General features: G+C 41.3%; 1 protein-coding gene across 2 annotated transcripts in view; it reads left to right on the top strand.

Moving 5' to 3' along the window:
• LOC128350372 (glypican-5-like) overlaps nt 1–13,450 on the top strand; it is a 710,193-nt gene extending 696,743 nt beyond the window's left edge. For both annotated transcript variants that reach the window (XM_053308595.1, XM_053308592.1), the window contains one exon: nt 9,629–13,450. In XM_053308595.1, the coding sequence (XP_053164570.1) occupies nt 9,629–9,819 (191 nt within the window). In that variant the 3' untranslated portion in view covers nt 9,820–13,450. The remainder of the gene's footprint in view (nt 1–9,628) is intronic.
• Nucleotides 13,451–13,728: the final 278 nt, after the last annotated feature.

Genomic DNA, 13,728 nt, shown 5'->3' with positions numbered 1-13,728 from the left:
TTTCATTACCCGCTGTAATATGCAGGAATGGAACCCCCATGGATAATGAGGTCCACCTGTATATCTTTCCATATGGGGGCAAAATGATTACTGATATAGAAGCAGGCCTTGGGAATGTTCTACTTTAATTCTGAAGATGAAAAGATGAAAGTTTTCTGAAGGTGAAAAGCTTGAAACTAGTAGAAGAAGCATCCGAACCATGCTTATTAATCATGCATGCTACTGCATTAATAAATATCAAGTGTCTACCCCTACCAGTTCTTCTGCAGAAAAGAATTCATTAGGACCCCAGAACTGTATTATGAATTCTACAGGCATGACCATTTGAGGGTTCTCTAATTTCCACTTTCATTCTAAGAGGCGTAATCTTTCATTTCTCCCATTTGTCTGCTACAGCCACATTTGAAAATAATTAGTATTGGTCATTATGTCAGGATAATGCATCATTTGGAAACTGTTTGGCACAATTGGAAAACTGCACATTTCACAGTTATTACCTTGTTTTGAGGGCTTCCTGTTTTGGATATGTAAAAGCAATTTCAGCTAGTGATACCAAAGGTGATAAAAATGTAATAACAGTGGTGCAGAATCTACTGTAATTTAAGAGCCTGTTCCACCAGGTTGCACTTTTCTTTAATTTGACCACAAAGCTGTCAACCAAAACAGTCTCTTTGATCAGATGAGGGCTCATCAAGTTACTGAATATCACCATAAACAGGTGCTTGCCTTCCCCTCTAGATTGGGAAATGTCATATGGCTTTTATTCTCTTTGTGATAACTTAGCAAGGCTGTGGCACAAACTTGTGCTGCCCAATCCTATGCATAATTCCTCAGTTCCCTCCCTAGGGTCTCTAGAAGTAAAATATCTGGGTGAGTGGGTGGCTATTCTAAATGTTATTTAAAAAATTTAATGTGCATCTTGTCTCTAATTTACATGTAGTTCAATGCATGTGCATGAACACTATGGCACCCTGCAGCACACAACCTGCCATTTCACACACAGCAGCTGCTGCAGTATATTTTAAGTTACTGATAACATATTTTAAGGTATATGTTTTTCTGGTATATCTTTAACTCAAAAAGCAATCACTATCTTGGTTTTTATATTAGTGGAGGATAGACTGCCGCCAAATAAATGAACAGAGAATGCAGAATAGATCTTTCAGCAATGGGAAGGGGGGCTTCATATGAAAATAGGCGTGTGAGCAGTTCCTGTGAAACGTAGGTGCGTATAGCCTTGAGTTCATAAGCCACTTAGAGCAGAATTGTCCTGTTAAAATACAATGAGGCAATTGTGGAGTAACATAGTTATGTCGTGGACTAATGTAGTTTTATGGCATGTTATATATCTTTTGAAGAAAATCTCTGTAGACACTAACATTTGGAATCCTTTCCATTTCATACAAAGATGGCCACATCATAAAAGATAACAGCTTTTAAGCCAGGAAAAGTTCACCAATTTTTCTTCCCAGCCCCTTAAATATACAATGAGACCTTTCTTCTAAATATCTACCTGCCCAGGTTCCGTAGTTAGACCATGAGGTCGTGCACACTGCCAAAATCCCTGGTGGCAAGGGAGGGCTGGAAGAAGGCAGGAATATACCTGCCTTCCCCCACACTTACCCTAGCACTCCACCATGCCATGCACCCACACGATTGTTGCAGTGAAGCTGAATACACTGGGGATCTGGAGAAGGAAGTCCTCCAGTATTCCACAATGCATTGAGCAGGAATCTGAGAGGCTGCCTGTGGCAATGCTGCAGCTCCCAACTGCGCCCAGCCATTCTCTATCAGCACTCTGTGATCTTCAGGGCGCTCGGCTGCAAGGAGCTGCAGAACACAGCCCTGATCACACACATGATTGGGGCTGCAAAGGTTAGATGGGTCTTTGCCCCCTGCCTTTAATCTCAGTTAAAGCACGGACTGAAAAACAAGGAAGCCCTGCTCTGGTGCTACAGGGCAGGAAAGGATACCAAGGCTCCACACAGACCTCACAACCCAGGGTTTCCCATTCCTGCTCTGCTGCAGCTGGTTGTAAGAATGACCTTCATGTCTCTTTCCTGCACTGCTAAGATGAAACACACATTACTTATTCAAGCATCCTTGTATGGGACTGTCCCATCACAGGATTTTGTCCATCTCCATTTTCAGGTGGAGAGTCATCTGCAGAAAAGTGAATGTCATTTGACATTGGACAATGTCAAAACCCACCATCACTGAGGCAAGTGGTTCTCAACCCTTTCAGCCAGAGAATGTTTGAATTGGCTGACAGCACCTACAATTAGTCTGTGTTTGCTTTTATTCAAAACAAAATTTGCATCTCTCTTCCAAACCCCACAGGGCTGATACGCTTGTCTAACATAATGATCCATCACTTCTTATGTAAACGAACACTTCAGTTGTCAATTAACTGCACATATGCTGCATAAAGAATAGAGAGCAAAAGTCTTGGTGACTGTGGGAATACTACACTGCTCTTTTAAGAGTTTGGTTTCGTTATTGATTAGCAGTGTCTGAGTCTGGCCCATCAGAAGCATGTGGGAGTGTGTGCTAAATGCAAGCAAGCTGAGCTCTCTCCTAAAGAGAGATCTTCAATCAAAGAATTGTGTTTGTTTAAACTGAAGAGTCTCTCCTTTCTAAATAACATTACAGTGACCTTCCTATTCTAGAAACACAAGGTTTAGTGCTAGCTGTGACAGGGAAGCTCTTCTCATGATGCTCTTCCCTGCAAACGAGCAGCCTCCAAGCCCTGGGCAGCTGGATCGGCTGCCCACAAAACTGCTGGCTCCGTCATGGAACCGGTGGAGGCTGCGGGGCTCGAGGGCCACCTGGCCCCCAGAAGTTCCAGGATGCCCCAAGCGATTGCATGCAGCATTCTGGAGAGACATGCCCCCCGCCCCAAGGCCAGGAGTCTGGTTGCAGCATCCTGGTCGAGGGTCTACTCTTGAGTCACCGTGCGCCACTGTGGCACACAAGCAACAAAATGAGGTTAACGGAGCACTTGCTCCATTAACCTCATTTAAGGGGAGGGGGAATTAGGGGAGCTAGCCACCTTGGAACCACCGGGCTGACCCGCGAGCCCGGTGGTTCCGACGATCAGTAGAAAATGGGCTAGGTTCCCTTAGCCTGCTTTCTATAGATGGTGGGAATAGCTTCATTATCTAAGATGCAGCATAAAAACAGCATGGTTTGAGCATTTCTATGCTATTCCAAGCAAGTCATTTCAACATGCAAAAGGACTTCTCTTGAACAATCATAGGGAACATCAGAAGCTGCCTTATATTGACACTTGATCCATTGACCTCAGTACTGCCTACACTGACTGGCAGAGGCTCTCCAAGACTTTTGGAGATTTGGGGTGATGAGAGAGGATGTTCTGTCTTGAAAATTTTAAAATTTACAAACCTCAGGGCCAGAAGGCAACCACCCAAGAAGGCAACCACCCAATACTTGACTGTATTTATAAACGTATAAACCTAGGAAGCTGCCTTCTACTAAGCCAGACCAATGGTCCATCCAGTTCAGTATTGTCCACAATGACTGGCAGTGACTGTCCAGAGACAGAGATCTTTCTTAACCCTGCTTGGAAATGCCAGGGATTGAATGTGGGTACTCCTGCCTGCAAAGCAAGCACTCTACCACTGAGCTGTGGCTTCATCCCCAGAGCCCCAGATGTGTCCAGGATTTAAGAGAGGAAGCTTCCTTTTCTGTCTCAGATAAAATTCCTATCAAAAATGAATGAAACATAGCGTACCTGCTAAGAGTTGGTTTCTACTATGAAAGGATAGCCCTGCCTGATTACAATACTTTATCAAACACTACCTATTTAATTTTTAAAGAGAGATTTACAAAATGTCCTGTTGGCACATCTAACCTTCTACCTTTCCAAATTCTAAATGGCTGTGCATACCATCACATGGAATAATCTTTGCTATGGAACCACAGTGAAAGAGAAAATGAACATTGTCGTTCTTTCCTTAGAAAGGTTAACTGCAGGTTTTCCTAATGTATTATTTAACGCTTGTTATGTAGTGCATTAAGCAGTCAGCACTGAGGGGAGAAGGCTTTTAAAAGCCAATGGCTCCTCTTCTTCTTTTTGGATAGCATTCAATCGTATCTAGATGTTTGGTTAAGTCAATATCAGAAAAATAAATGAATTAATACACTCCAACCTGCTCAATTTTTAGAGGCCAATCATGTTACTATGCTGGACATGGCCAAGTGAAAGAGAGGGAAAGGTTTAGCAGAGAGAGGTCTTTATTTAATCAGCCAGCTGAAGAGAGCTGAAGTCAGCAGGCCCAGATGATATAAGAGGCTGTGAAGAAATTGTGCCTTTACCGCAGTCAAAAGGGAGGATGACAGTGATGGAAAGGGGGACCAAGGGCTGTCACAAAACCACCTATTCCCATGATTTATTCTCAATTTACTTTAATGACAATCTGAAGGATGTCCATTTTTCTTAACTGTTCTCCTAATACTGCGTTTTTTCCCTCCTAAATATTTCCTGCCGACTTTTTTTCCTTTGTGTGAACTCCAGCATGGGATATCACTGAAAGGGAAGGTGTGTCTGTAACTAAATTCTCAGCCATGAAGCAGAGGTTGCAGCTGTCCTGTTCTCTTATGCAGCCATTACCTGCAGCAAACCTTGAGTACATTCTAGAAGCCATTAGTCTTTCCCCAGATGAATGTTGATATTATGATAAAGCTGAGGGGGAACACTGCACTTCTTTCATGATTTATATGGCTGAGAGATTGTATTTTCAAATAGAATAAACTCATTTTTATGATCCAGAGAGAGTTTATTGATAGTTCTCTGAAGCTACTGGCTTGCACTCAGTGATCTCAGATTACATTTACATTTCTGGAATCCTTGCCACCTAACCAGTTTCTGCCAGGAATTCACTTCTAACGTTCAGAGCTTAATTTTTAGCCTTATAATAGGGCTGATGCATTTTTAAAAATGGCATATTTATGATATGGTTTTCTGAGCAGTTACGGGTAATAATTGTTATTTATTGCAGTGGTGCTTGGGTGTCCAGATGCAGACCAGGATTTTAGTATGGCTGTACAAACACAAAACAAAATTAGTCTCTGATTCAGTGAATAAATTTGATTAAAAAGGGAATTGCAGTTGGGCACAGAAGAAATTTGCTCTGAAATGAAAATTCTGTAGATTTATACATCCAGCTGGAAAAAATACTTTCATGTTTATTATTGTCTGTTCTCACTAAGGACAGTGTGTGACCATACATGTGAGTACGAATGCATGAAGTACACATACATCTTGATGTTTCTGATATCCATTGCAGTTGTGTAATCAGTTTATACTGTATGAAAATATCACTTAAACGTTATTATGTATAGTGGGAATGTCAATAGCTTTGATTATACACTTCAGTATAGTGGCAAAAAAACTATACCAATATGGCAATTGTTCTGATAGAATACTAGACTATACAGAGTTCTCCATTATCCTCAGTGGGAAACAATCAGCATGATCTGACGATGTTTTGTCATTCCTGGGATGATTGTTGGAAGTAATCCAATTAGTATGTACAGGTGAAACTTGAAAAATTAGAATATTGTGCAAAAGTTCATTAATTTCAGTAATGCAAATTAAAAGGTGAATCTGATATATGAGATAGACGCATTACATGCAAAGCGAGATAAGTCAAGCCTTAATTTGTTATAATTGTGATGATCATGGCGTACAGCTCATGAGAACCCCAAATCCACAATCCCAGAAAATTAGAATATTACATGAAACCAATAAAACAAGGATTGTAAATAGAACAATATCGGACCTCTGAAAAGTATAAGCATGCATATGTATTCAGTACTTGGTTTGGGCCCCTTTTGCAGCAATTACTGCCTCAATGCGGTGTGGCAGGGATGCTATCAGCCTGTGGCACTGCTGAGGTGTTATGGAAGACCAGGATGCTTCAATAGCGGCCTTCAGCTCTTCTGCATTGTTTGGTCTCATGTCTCCCAACCTTCTCTTGGCAATGCCCCATAGATTCTCTATGGGGTTCAGGTCAGGCGAGTTTGCTGGCCAATCAAGCACAGTAATCCCATGGTCATTGAACCAGGTTTTGGTACTTTTGACAGTGTGGGCAGGTGCCAAGTCCTGCTGGAAAATGAAGTCAGCATCCCCATACAGCTCATCTGCGGAAGGAAGCATGAAGTGCTCCAAAATCTCCTGATAGACGGCTGCTTTGACCCTGGACTTAATGAAGCACAGTGGACCAGCACCAGCAGATGACATGGCTCCCCAAATCAACACAGACTGTGGAAACTTCACACTGGACTTCAAGCATCTTGCATTGTGTGCCTCTCCATTCTTCCTCCAGACTCTGGGTCCTTGGTTTCCAAATGAGATGCAAAAGTTGCTCTCATCAGAAAAGAGGACTTTGGACCACTGAGCAACAGACCAGTTCTTTTTTTCTTGAGCCCAGGTAAGACGCTTCTGACGTCGTTTGTTGTTCAGGAGCGGCTTGACAAGAGGAATACGACATTTGAAGCCCATGTCCAGGATCCGTCTGTGTGTGGTGGCTCTTGATGCACTAACTCCAGCCTCAGTCCACTCCTTGTGAAAGTCCCCAACACTTTTGAATGGCCTTTTCCTGACAATCCTCTCGAGGCTGAGGTCATCCCTGCTGCTTGTGCACCTTTTTCTTCCACACTTTCCCCTTCCACATATTTTTCTATTAATGTGCTTTGATACAGCACTTTGGGAACATCCAACTTCTTTTGCAATTACCTTTTGAGGCTTTCCCTCCTTATGGAGGGTGTCAATGATGGTTTTCTGCACAATTGTCAAGTCAGCAGTCTTTCTCATGATTGTGATTCCTAATGAACCAGACTGAGAGACCATTTAAAGGCTCAGGAACCCTTTGCAGGTGTTATGGATTGCTTAGCTGATTGGAGTGGGACACCTGGAGCCTAGACTGTTGAACCTTTTCACAATATTCTAATTTTCTGGGATTGTGGATTTGGGGTTCTCATGAGCTGTACGCCATGATCATCACAATTATAACAAATTAAGGCTTGACTCATCTCGCTTTGCATGTAATGCGTCTATCTCATATATCAGTTTCACCTTTTAATTTGCATTACTGAAATTAATGAACTTTTGCACGATATTCTAATTTTTCAAGTTTCACCTGTACATGGTAAATTCTTAAATTGTAATTGGTTATCTGTGTAAACTCTCCCTGGGAGATTCTAATCCCTTAAGAAGAATTATTATTTATATATCTCTTTTCAACAACAACAAATCTCATTTTCTTTTCTGTTCTTAAATAATAAGATGATTACCTGTACCCAAAGAACTCACAATGTAAAAAGAACACAAGGTAGATCAGCAGCAACAGCCACTGGAGGGACATTGTGTTGGGGTTGAACAGAGCACAATTGCCATCCCTGTTCACTAAATATAAGAGAGCTACCACTTTAAAAAGTGCTTCTTTGCCCACTTAGCAGTTTCCATTGACAACTTCTCACTGATTTAGCTGGAAAAAGTGTATCTGATTATCAAAGTCTGTTATAAAGTTCTTTGTCACATGACCTAACTTTTCCATGTGTATCTGTCATGTGACCTCTTCAAAATACATCTCGAACACTAAATGCAGTATAAGAATCAGCCAAAGGAAGCAGTCTATAAGGATTTACAACCTAGTTTGCCAGTAAATGCAGAGCTAAAATTATTAGAAAAGCAATTTTTGAATTTCACAAATGTGTCACGTGTAACTTAAGACTTTCTATCACATTTGCAAAATTTGCAGATGTTCTCATCAGACAATTGACTTAAAAGCCATTTCTCTGGAATTTGTCATGATGTTCTTAAAGTGTGTGTGTACTGTTTGACTATTTCCAAATTACATACAAACTAGCTGGGCTGGGCACAAAACATCTGCGCCTCTGGCTGGCCCCTCCACTACCACTGCCTCCCCCCCCCCCCGGCTGCCTGGCTTTCTGGCTGGCCAGCCGGCCCACTTCTCCCGCCACCCGCTTCTTGGCCACCATGCCCCCCCCCGGTGCTTTCTGGCAGGCTGGCCAGCCGTCCCGCTTCATCTCCTTCCCTTCTCTGCCCCCCCCCCCAGAGCTTTCTGGCTGGTGGGCCAGCTGGAAAGCCAGCCCGCCACCTCCTCTTGCCCACCCGCCAACTTCCGGCAGCAGCCACCTCCTTCCTCTGGCCAGGCCTCCACCTCTTGCTCCCGGTGGCCGGGCTGGGCTACTGCCTCCTGCTCCCGCTGACCAAGCCGGCCTGTTGCTGCGGCTGCCAGCCGGCATCGCTATTTTCTCTGCCATCCCCATCACTATCCTAACTGGCAGCTGCTCGCAAACTCTTGCAAGAGCTGCCATGCATGGGATTAGCGACGGGTACGTTTGAGAGAATTATATATACAGAAGATGTTGAAAACCTAAACACTTACTTCCAAGTAAGTCCCATTGATCAAAATAGGAGTTGACATGCATAGGATTGAGCTGCATTTGGATTAGCTAAAATCAAGTTCCCAGATGACTGAAATCTCAGCAGTTCTCAAAGATAACTCTTCAAATGTTTACAGGTGTGAAAAGCTCTATTGACTTTAGCTAATTATTGGAAGGCTAATGACCGAAGAACTGGTGAATATCCTCTGGAAAATAATAACCCAACTATAGAAGATGGAAAGTTTAGAACATGACAAAGCAGTGATCTCTACCGGCTCTTTTCTTAAGACTCGGTTTATTCCACCACACATGTTCTGATGAGTCCTGCAGACAAATCCATTAACTAGTTAATCTGGGCTGTTTGGATTAAACTGGTTTAGTGACCCTGAAGTAAATTGCTGTAATGCAGATCATTAAAATCAATGCATGTTTTGCCTCTGACTTGAAGGGAATGCAACTGCACTCAGTAACACTAAGCTATTAAATCCATATAGTTGACTTTAGCTGGTTTATGAATCACAGATTTAAAAAACCAGTCTTATGCATGTGTACTCAGAAGTAGATCCCAAAGAGTTGAAGGGGACTTAGTTCCAAATAAATTTACCTAAGATTACAACCCAAACATAAAGTCCTAAACAAACTTTAAAGAGTGAATTCAACTGAGCTTAGTGAGATTTCCTTCTGAGTAAACAAGTTTAAAAATATGCTGCGTGCTGGGGTAGCCCTTCCATGAGGCAAGGTGAGGAAGTCACCTCAGGAAGCAGATTATTGAGGGGCCAGTGAGGTAGCAAGATGTGCTCTTGCCCTCTGTTTTTGGGGGGGAGGGTCCATGCAAGCAGGATGGCATTTATTATTATATTATTACTGTTACTGTTACTATTAATTGAATTTATATACTGCCTAGTATAAAAATCTCTAGGCTGTGTACATAATTAAAAACATAAAACATCACATTTAAAATTCATAAAAAGATAAAATCATAATAGATTAAACACACATTAATAACACATTAAAATTTTAAAAATTTAAAAAATTAGCACCCTGCCTTAGGCATGCACAGTTCTTGGGCTTCCATTTCTGCATGCCCCATTTCCTGGTGACAGACGATAGAGGTGGTAGTACTATGAAAACGATAGTTTTGTTTCCAGCATAACGTAAGCAAGCAAATAAAGTTGTTTCTTTGCTTTCCCCCCAGATGTTCTCGGATCTAATCCAGGTGATAGGAATGAGCCCAAAGCAACTGTGAAACAGATGGACACCACAACTACAGCCACTGTAAAATCAGCTCCTTCAAACACAAAGGACAAAGTTACGGGCAATCGAGCTTCAAGTTCCTTGCTCTTCATTAGCACTGCCCTTGCAGTTTTGTGGCATTCTTTGTCATAGCTGCATTATGTTGCAGTAACTGTGCAAGAATTTCTGCTCTCTGTCATTTATACCTACAGCCTTATCCAAGTGAAAACAAAGTTAAATGGCTCTCTAAATGGTGCGCTGCACTTCTAGTATTATGGTATGTTAGTATAAATGCTAAACATTAGTCTGGGACTGGCTAACAGCAAGCATCAGTGTGTACATGGTGCCTGGAGATGGTTCTTGATAACACCTTATCTACTCAAGATGTAAAAAGGATGAAGACAGGAGACCTGAGTAGATTAAGTTATTGTGATAGATACAATTAAGAATGTTAAAGTTGTAAATTAATATGTTGGAATTTCCCCCTTTTTCTTCATTGGATAATGGACTGTTGTCTATTTGTTTGCTCATTCATATCAGTTTCATTGAATTATCAGTTTTCAGGTACAGATTAAAATAAGTTATATCACTAGGGATCAGCCACAATATATAATTAAGCAAACAACAGCACTGTCTACCAGCTGGATTAAATTCCTAAGTGTTCAAGAAAATCATTGCATGTTTGAATCTGTTTTCTTTCATAATGTTTAGAATGTAGACAGCAATATATGAAAGAATATGCTGTGTCTAATGTATCCGTATAGTTGCCTTAACCATTTAGCAAATGTAGAAACACTTCCAAGTTATTTTAAAACATGCAAATGTGTTTTCCCACCCATGTATTTAATTACCAAATACTTAAGACTGTACTATATTACTGTCTGACAAATGGAAAGATTGCTGGGTAGGGAGAGCGTTTGACAGATACACACAAGTTATCTAGTTCAAGAATCTCTTGCCTGCACAGTGTAAAAGCAAAACACCAGTCCAGAGATCCTTACCAGTGCTTGAACTATAGGGGCAGGAGAGGTAAGGGAGACAGCCCTTAAAGAAATTACAAACTCTATTCCTCTCAGTTTTAGCAAAACCATGGTTTCCTTATATAGCCCTGTAAATACAGTAACTAAGAGAAGTATTGCAAATGGTAAAAGGGGTGGGCTCCCTCTGGCTTCCCTATAATGCTCACATACAACAATGAGGTCTTTGCCAGTTGAAGAGGAAAGGCAGTGCCTGGAATCAATATCCATCACATGTTGGGTGATCAGCATTGTCAGCTGAGATCCTGACCACCAGGTGTTGTAGATGTTCCCATGACCTAGATCCAGCAAGAAGTCTCACATTCCCACCCCCCCACTCAAAGCAACAAAACTCTTTTGCAAAAACCGGGCATGATCCAGCAAGGATCTATGCACAGATTGCCCTTGCTGAATTGGGGCAAAAGTTTTTACCCAGCTATCAGAGACAAGATGGATATTGTTGCATTGTAGATCTCTGAAGTACAGTGTGTCCTATAAACAATTACCAGTTCACATTTATGTTTTATTGTGCTATAATAGAAAAAAAATATGAAAGAACCTAGAATGATAAATACAGTTATTTGCTACTTTCTGCCTCTTATGTATTTTCATCCCTCCCCCCCACCCCTTGGTTTTATTGTAATAAGGGCTTTTAATCATTGTTTAACTCAATGGATATGTTTTACAGCCTGACAAGAAGTTACCATACCACCATTAGAAAGGAGAGGGCTTATACATGTATTTTTGACAACTGTTTTTACAATGCCATTGAAAATCTATACAATACAATCCGAGTAGAATTAACAATGATAACAATCATTATGTCTCAGATTTATATTTACTAACAAAGCTAGTCATTCACATAGCTGAATAGTTGTTTTCATGATGCAGTATATTACAATGTACAGTTTTCTAAGATATAATGTAAAATATTTGCCTTTGGTATATATGTCTGTGTGTAAAAAACAAATTCCTTTGGGAATTTGGTTTGAAAAAGATAGGCTTAGTTTAATGTGCCATTTCTAGGAAGCAAATGTGTTTAGAATCAAAGTGTAAGACACAACCAGACAACTGTGTGCATACAGAATTGCTTGCCCTTAAGGGCTTCCCTATTCACTTCAATGACACATTCAAAGCACACATTTCTTAAGTGCAAGATACTCTGTATGAGCAAAGCATACATAGGTGTATGCAAGATAGAGCACTGCTTTTAGTCTGCAATTGAGTTCTTATCATTGGATTCCTGAGGACTTTGTTCCCATTTTTAAAGGTATGGACACAATACTAAACATAAGCACTTTTGTCTGGATTATTTCAGTGGGAAAATTAAGCATGCACTCAAAGCAATGGGACAAAATATTTGTTTTGATCTAGATTATGCCTTAATTTTCTAATCTAATGGGGAAATATGAGACAGTGGCCACATTCTCTTGTAATGCGGACCCACAGTTGAAGGAGCTAGCGGTTCTGCAAGCATTACATCCAAATGCGGGCAACTGGAGATAGGCCTGGCCACAAAACCAAGGGTTAAAATTTGGAACTCCAATATAAACCCTCAGGTTGTAGTGAGTTTCATCGCCGCAACCCAGGGTTGGATGCAGCCTGTGGTATGTCTGAATATGGAGCTGCAGGCTGCATCCACTGGAACTGGAGTTGAGGGAGGAAGCTCCTCCCTCAACTCTGGCATGATTGGCTGTGCGGGCTGTCCTTCAGTCAAGAAGGAAGCCCAGACAGCTAGCTCCCCTTCCTCTCTGCAGTCTCACTGACTGCAGAGAGAACACTCTTCATTATGTCCAAATTTGGATGGGAGAGGGGGGAGGGGAGGTGTGGAGCTGTGCATCCATTGGACCCTGGTTCCATGTTGCATGCAGCCACACTCTTTAGTGCCCCACAAATTCAGGAGCAGGGCATGCATGCTGCTTCTGAGCCAGTGAACAGCCCATTCTCACCACTTGCAAATATAGGGCTCTTCCGTTCCTCCTAAGGAGTGCGTCATTGCAACTGTGTAGCTGCTTTCATTATTCCCAATAGCTGTAGCAGTGCAGCAGTGATGACCCTCTTGAGAGGTATGGAACAGCCTTACATTTGCAAGCTACAAGAACAGGCCATTCAGTCGCTCAGAAGCAGTGTGTGTGCCTCACTCTTGGATCTGCAGGGCACTGCATTGTACATAAGCTCCTATGTTCAAAAAGCTCAGAAACTAGAAGGCTTATTAGGAACCAGCCATCATATACAGTTGAAACCAGAAGATTAGAAGTAGAAACTCAGAGTAGAAACTCTGGTTTCTCAGTAGAAACTCAGATCCAAAAGTCTACCATACATAGTAGCATTTTAAAAAATATCTTATAACCTTTCAGCCATTCTTTGTATCTTGAGCACCACTGTGCTCAAGATACAATACCCGATTTTTAAAATTTATTTTTTTGGTCACTCTAGCTGGATGGGAGACTTAGCTGGTGAGAGTGACAGGCTTTCTAGAATTCTTCACACACTGGCCGCTATTGACTAAATTACTCAATGGAAGTCCCACTGAAATTAACATGACTGAGTAATTTAGTCAAGAGGTCACCCTTAGGAATTATTATATATGGCACAACTGTACTTAAAATAAAATACAACATGCAAAGAAAGAAGTTTCTTTGAGATTTCAGAAATGTCTCACTTTTCTCAAAATAATAATAATCTTTTCCACTGGGCTTCTATCAGTTTTGGAACAAGAACATTTCATTTATGGACATGAAAAATAAAAATAAAAAGTTGCTCGATTATTATCACCTCCAAAATATCCCAACCTTTCAAATATCTACTGGAAGAGGAAAACTGCATATGGCAGCATGTGCGGAATGTTAAGTGCCTGGTGGAATGCTTGCTGTATCCCTGGTATTAGCCCTCTACTCTTTGTAATATTGTGATAGCATCAGTAGCATTAGAACCATGATGAATATCCAGATTGGCCCCTTTGAACATTTACTTTGTACAAGGCTGCAAACAGGCCATAGTTTTTAAAGATATTTTGAGATCAGTGTGGCATCCCATGGTGTAACCA

This window comes from Hemicordylus capensis, chromosome 3, assembly GCF_027244095.1.
Source record: "Hemicordylus capensis ecotype Gifberg chromosome 3, rHemCap1.1.pri, whole genome shotgun sequence".
NCBI classification, from domain to species: Eukaryota; Metazoa; Chordata; class Lepidosauria; order Squamata; family Cordylidae; genus Hemicordylus; species Hemicordylus capensis.
The sequence above is the reverse complement of the archived record's forward strand: the minus strand, read 5'-3'. Positions and strand labels throughout refer to the sequence as shown.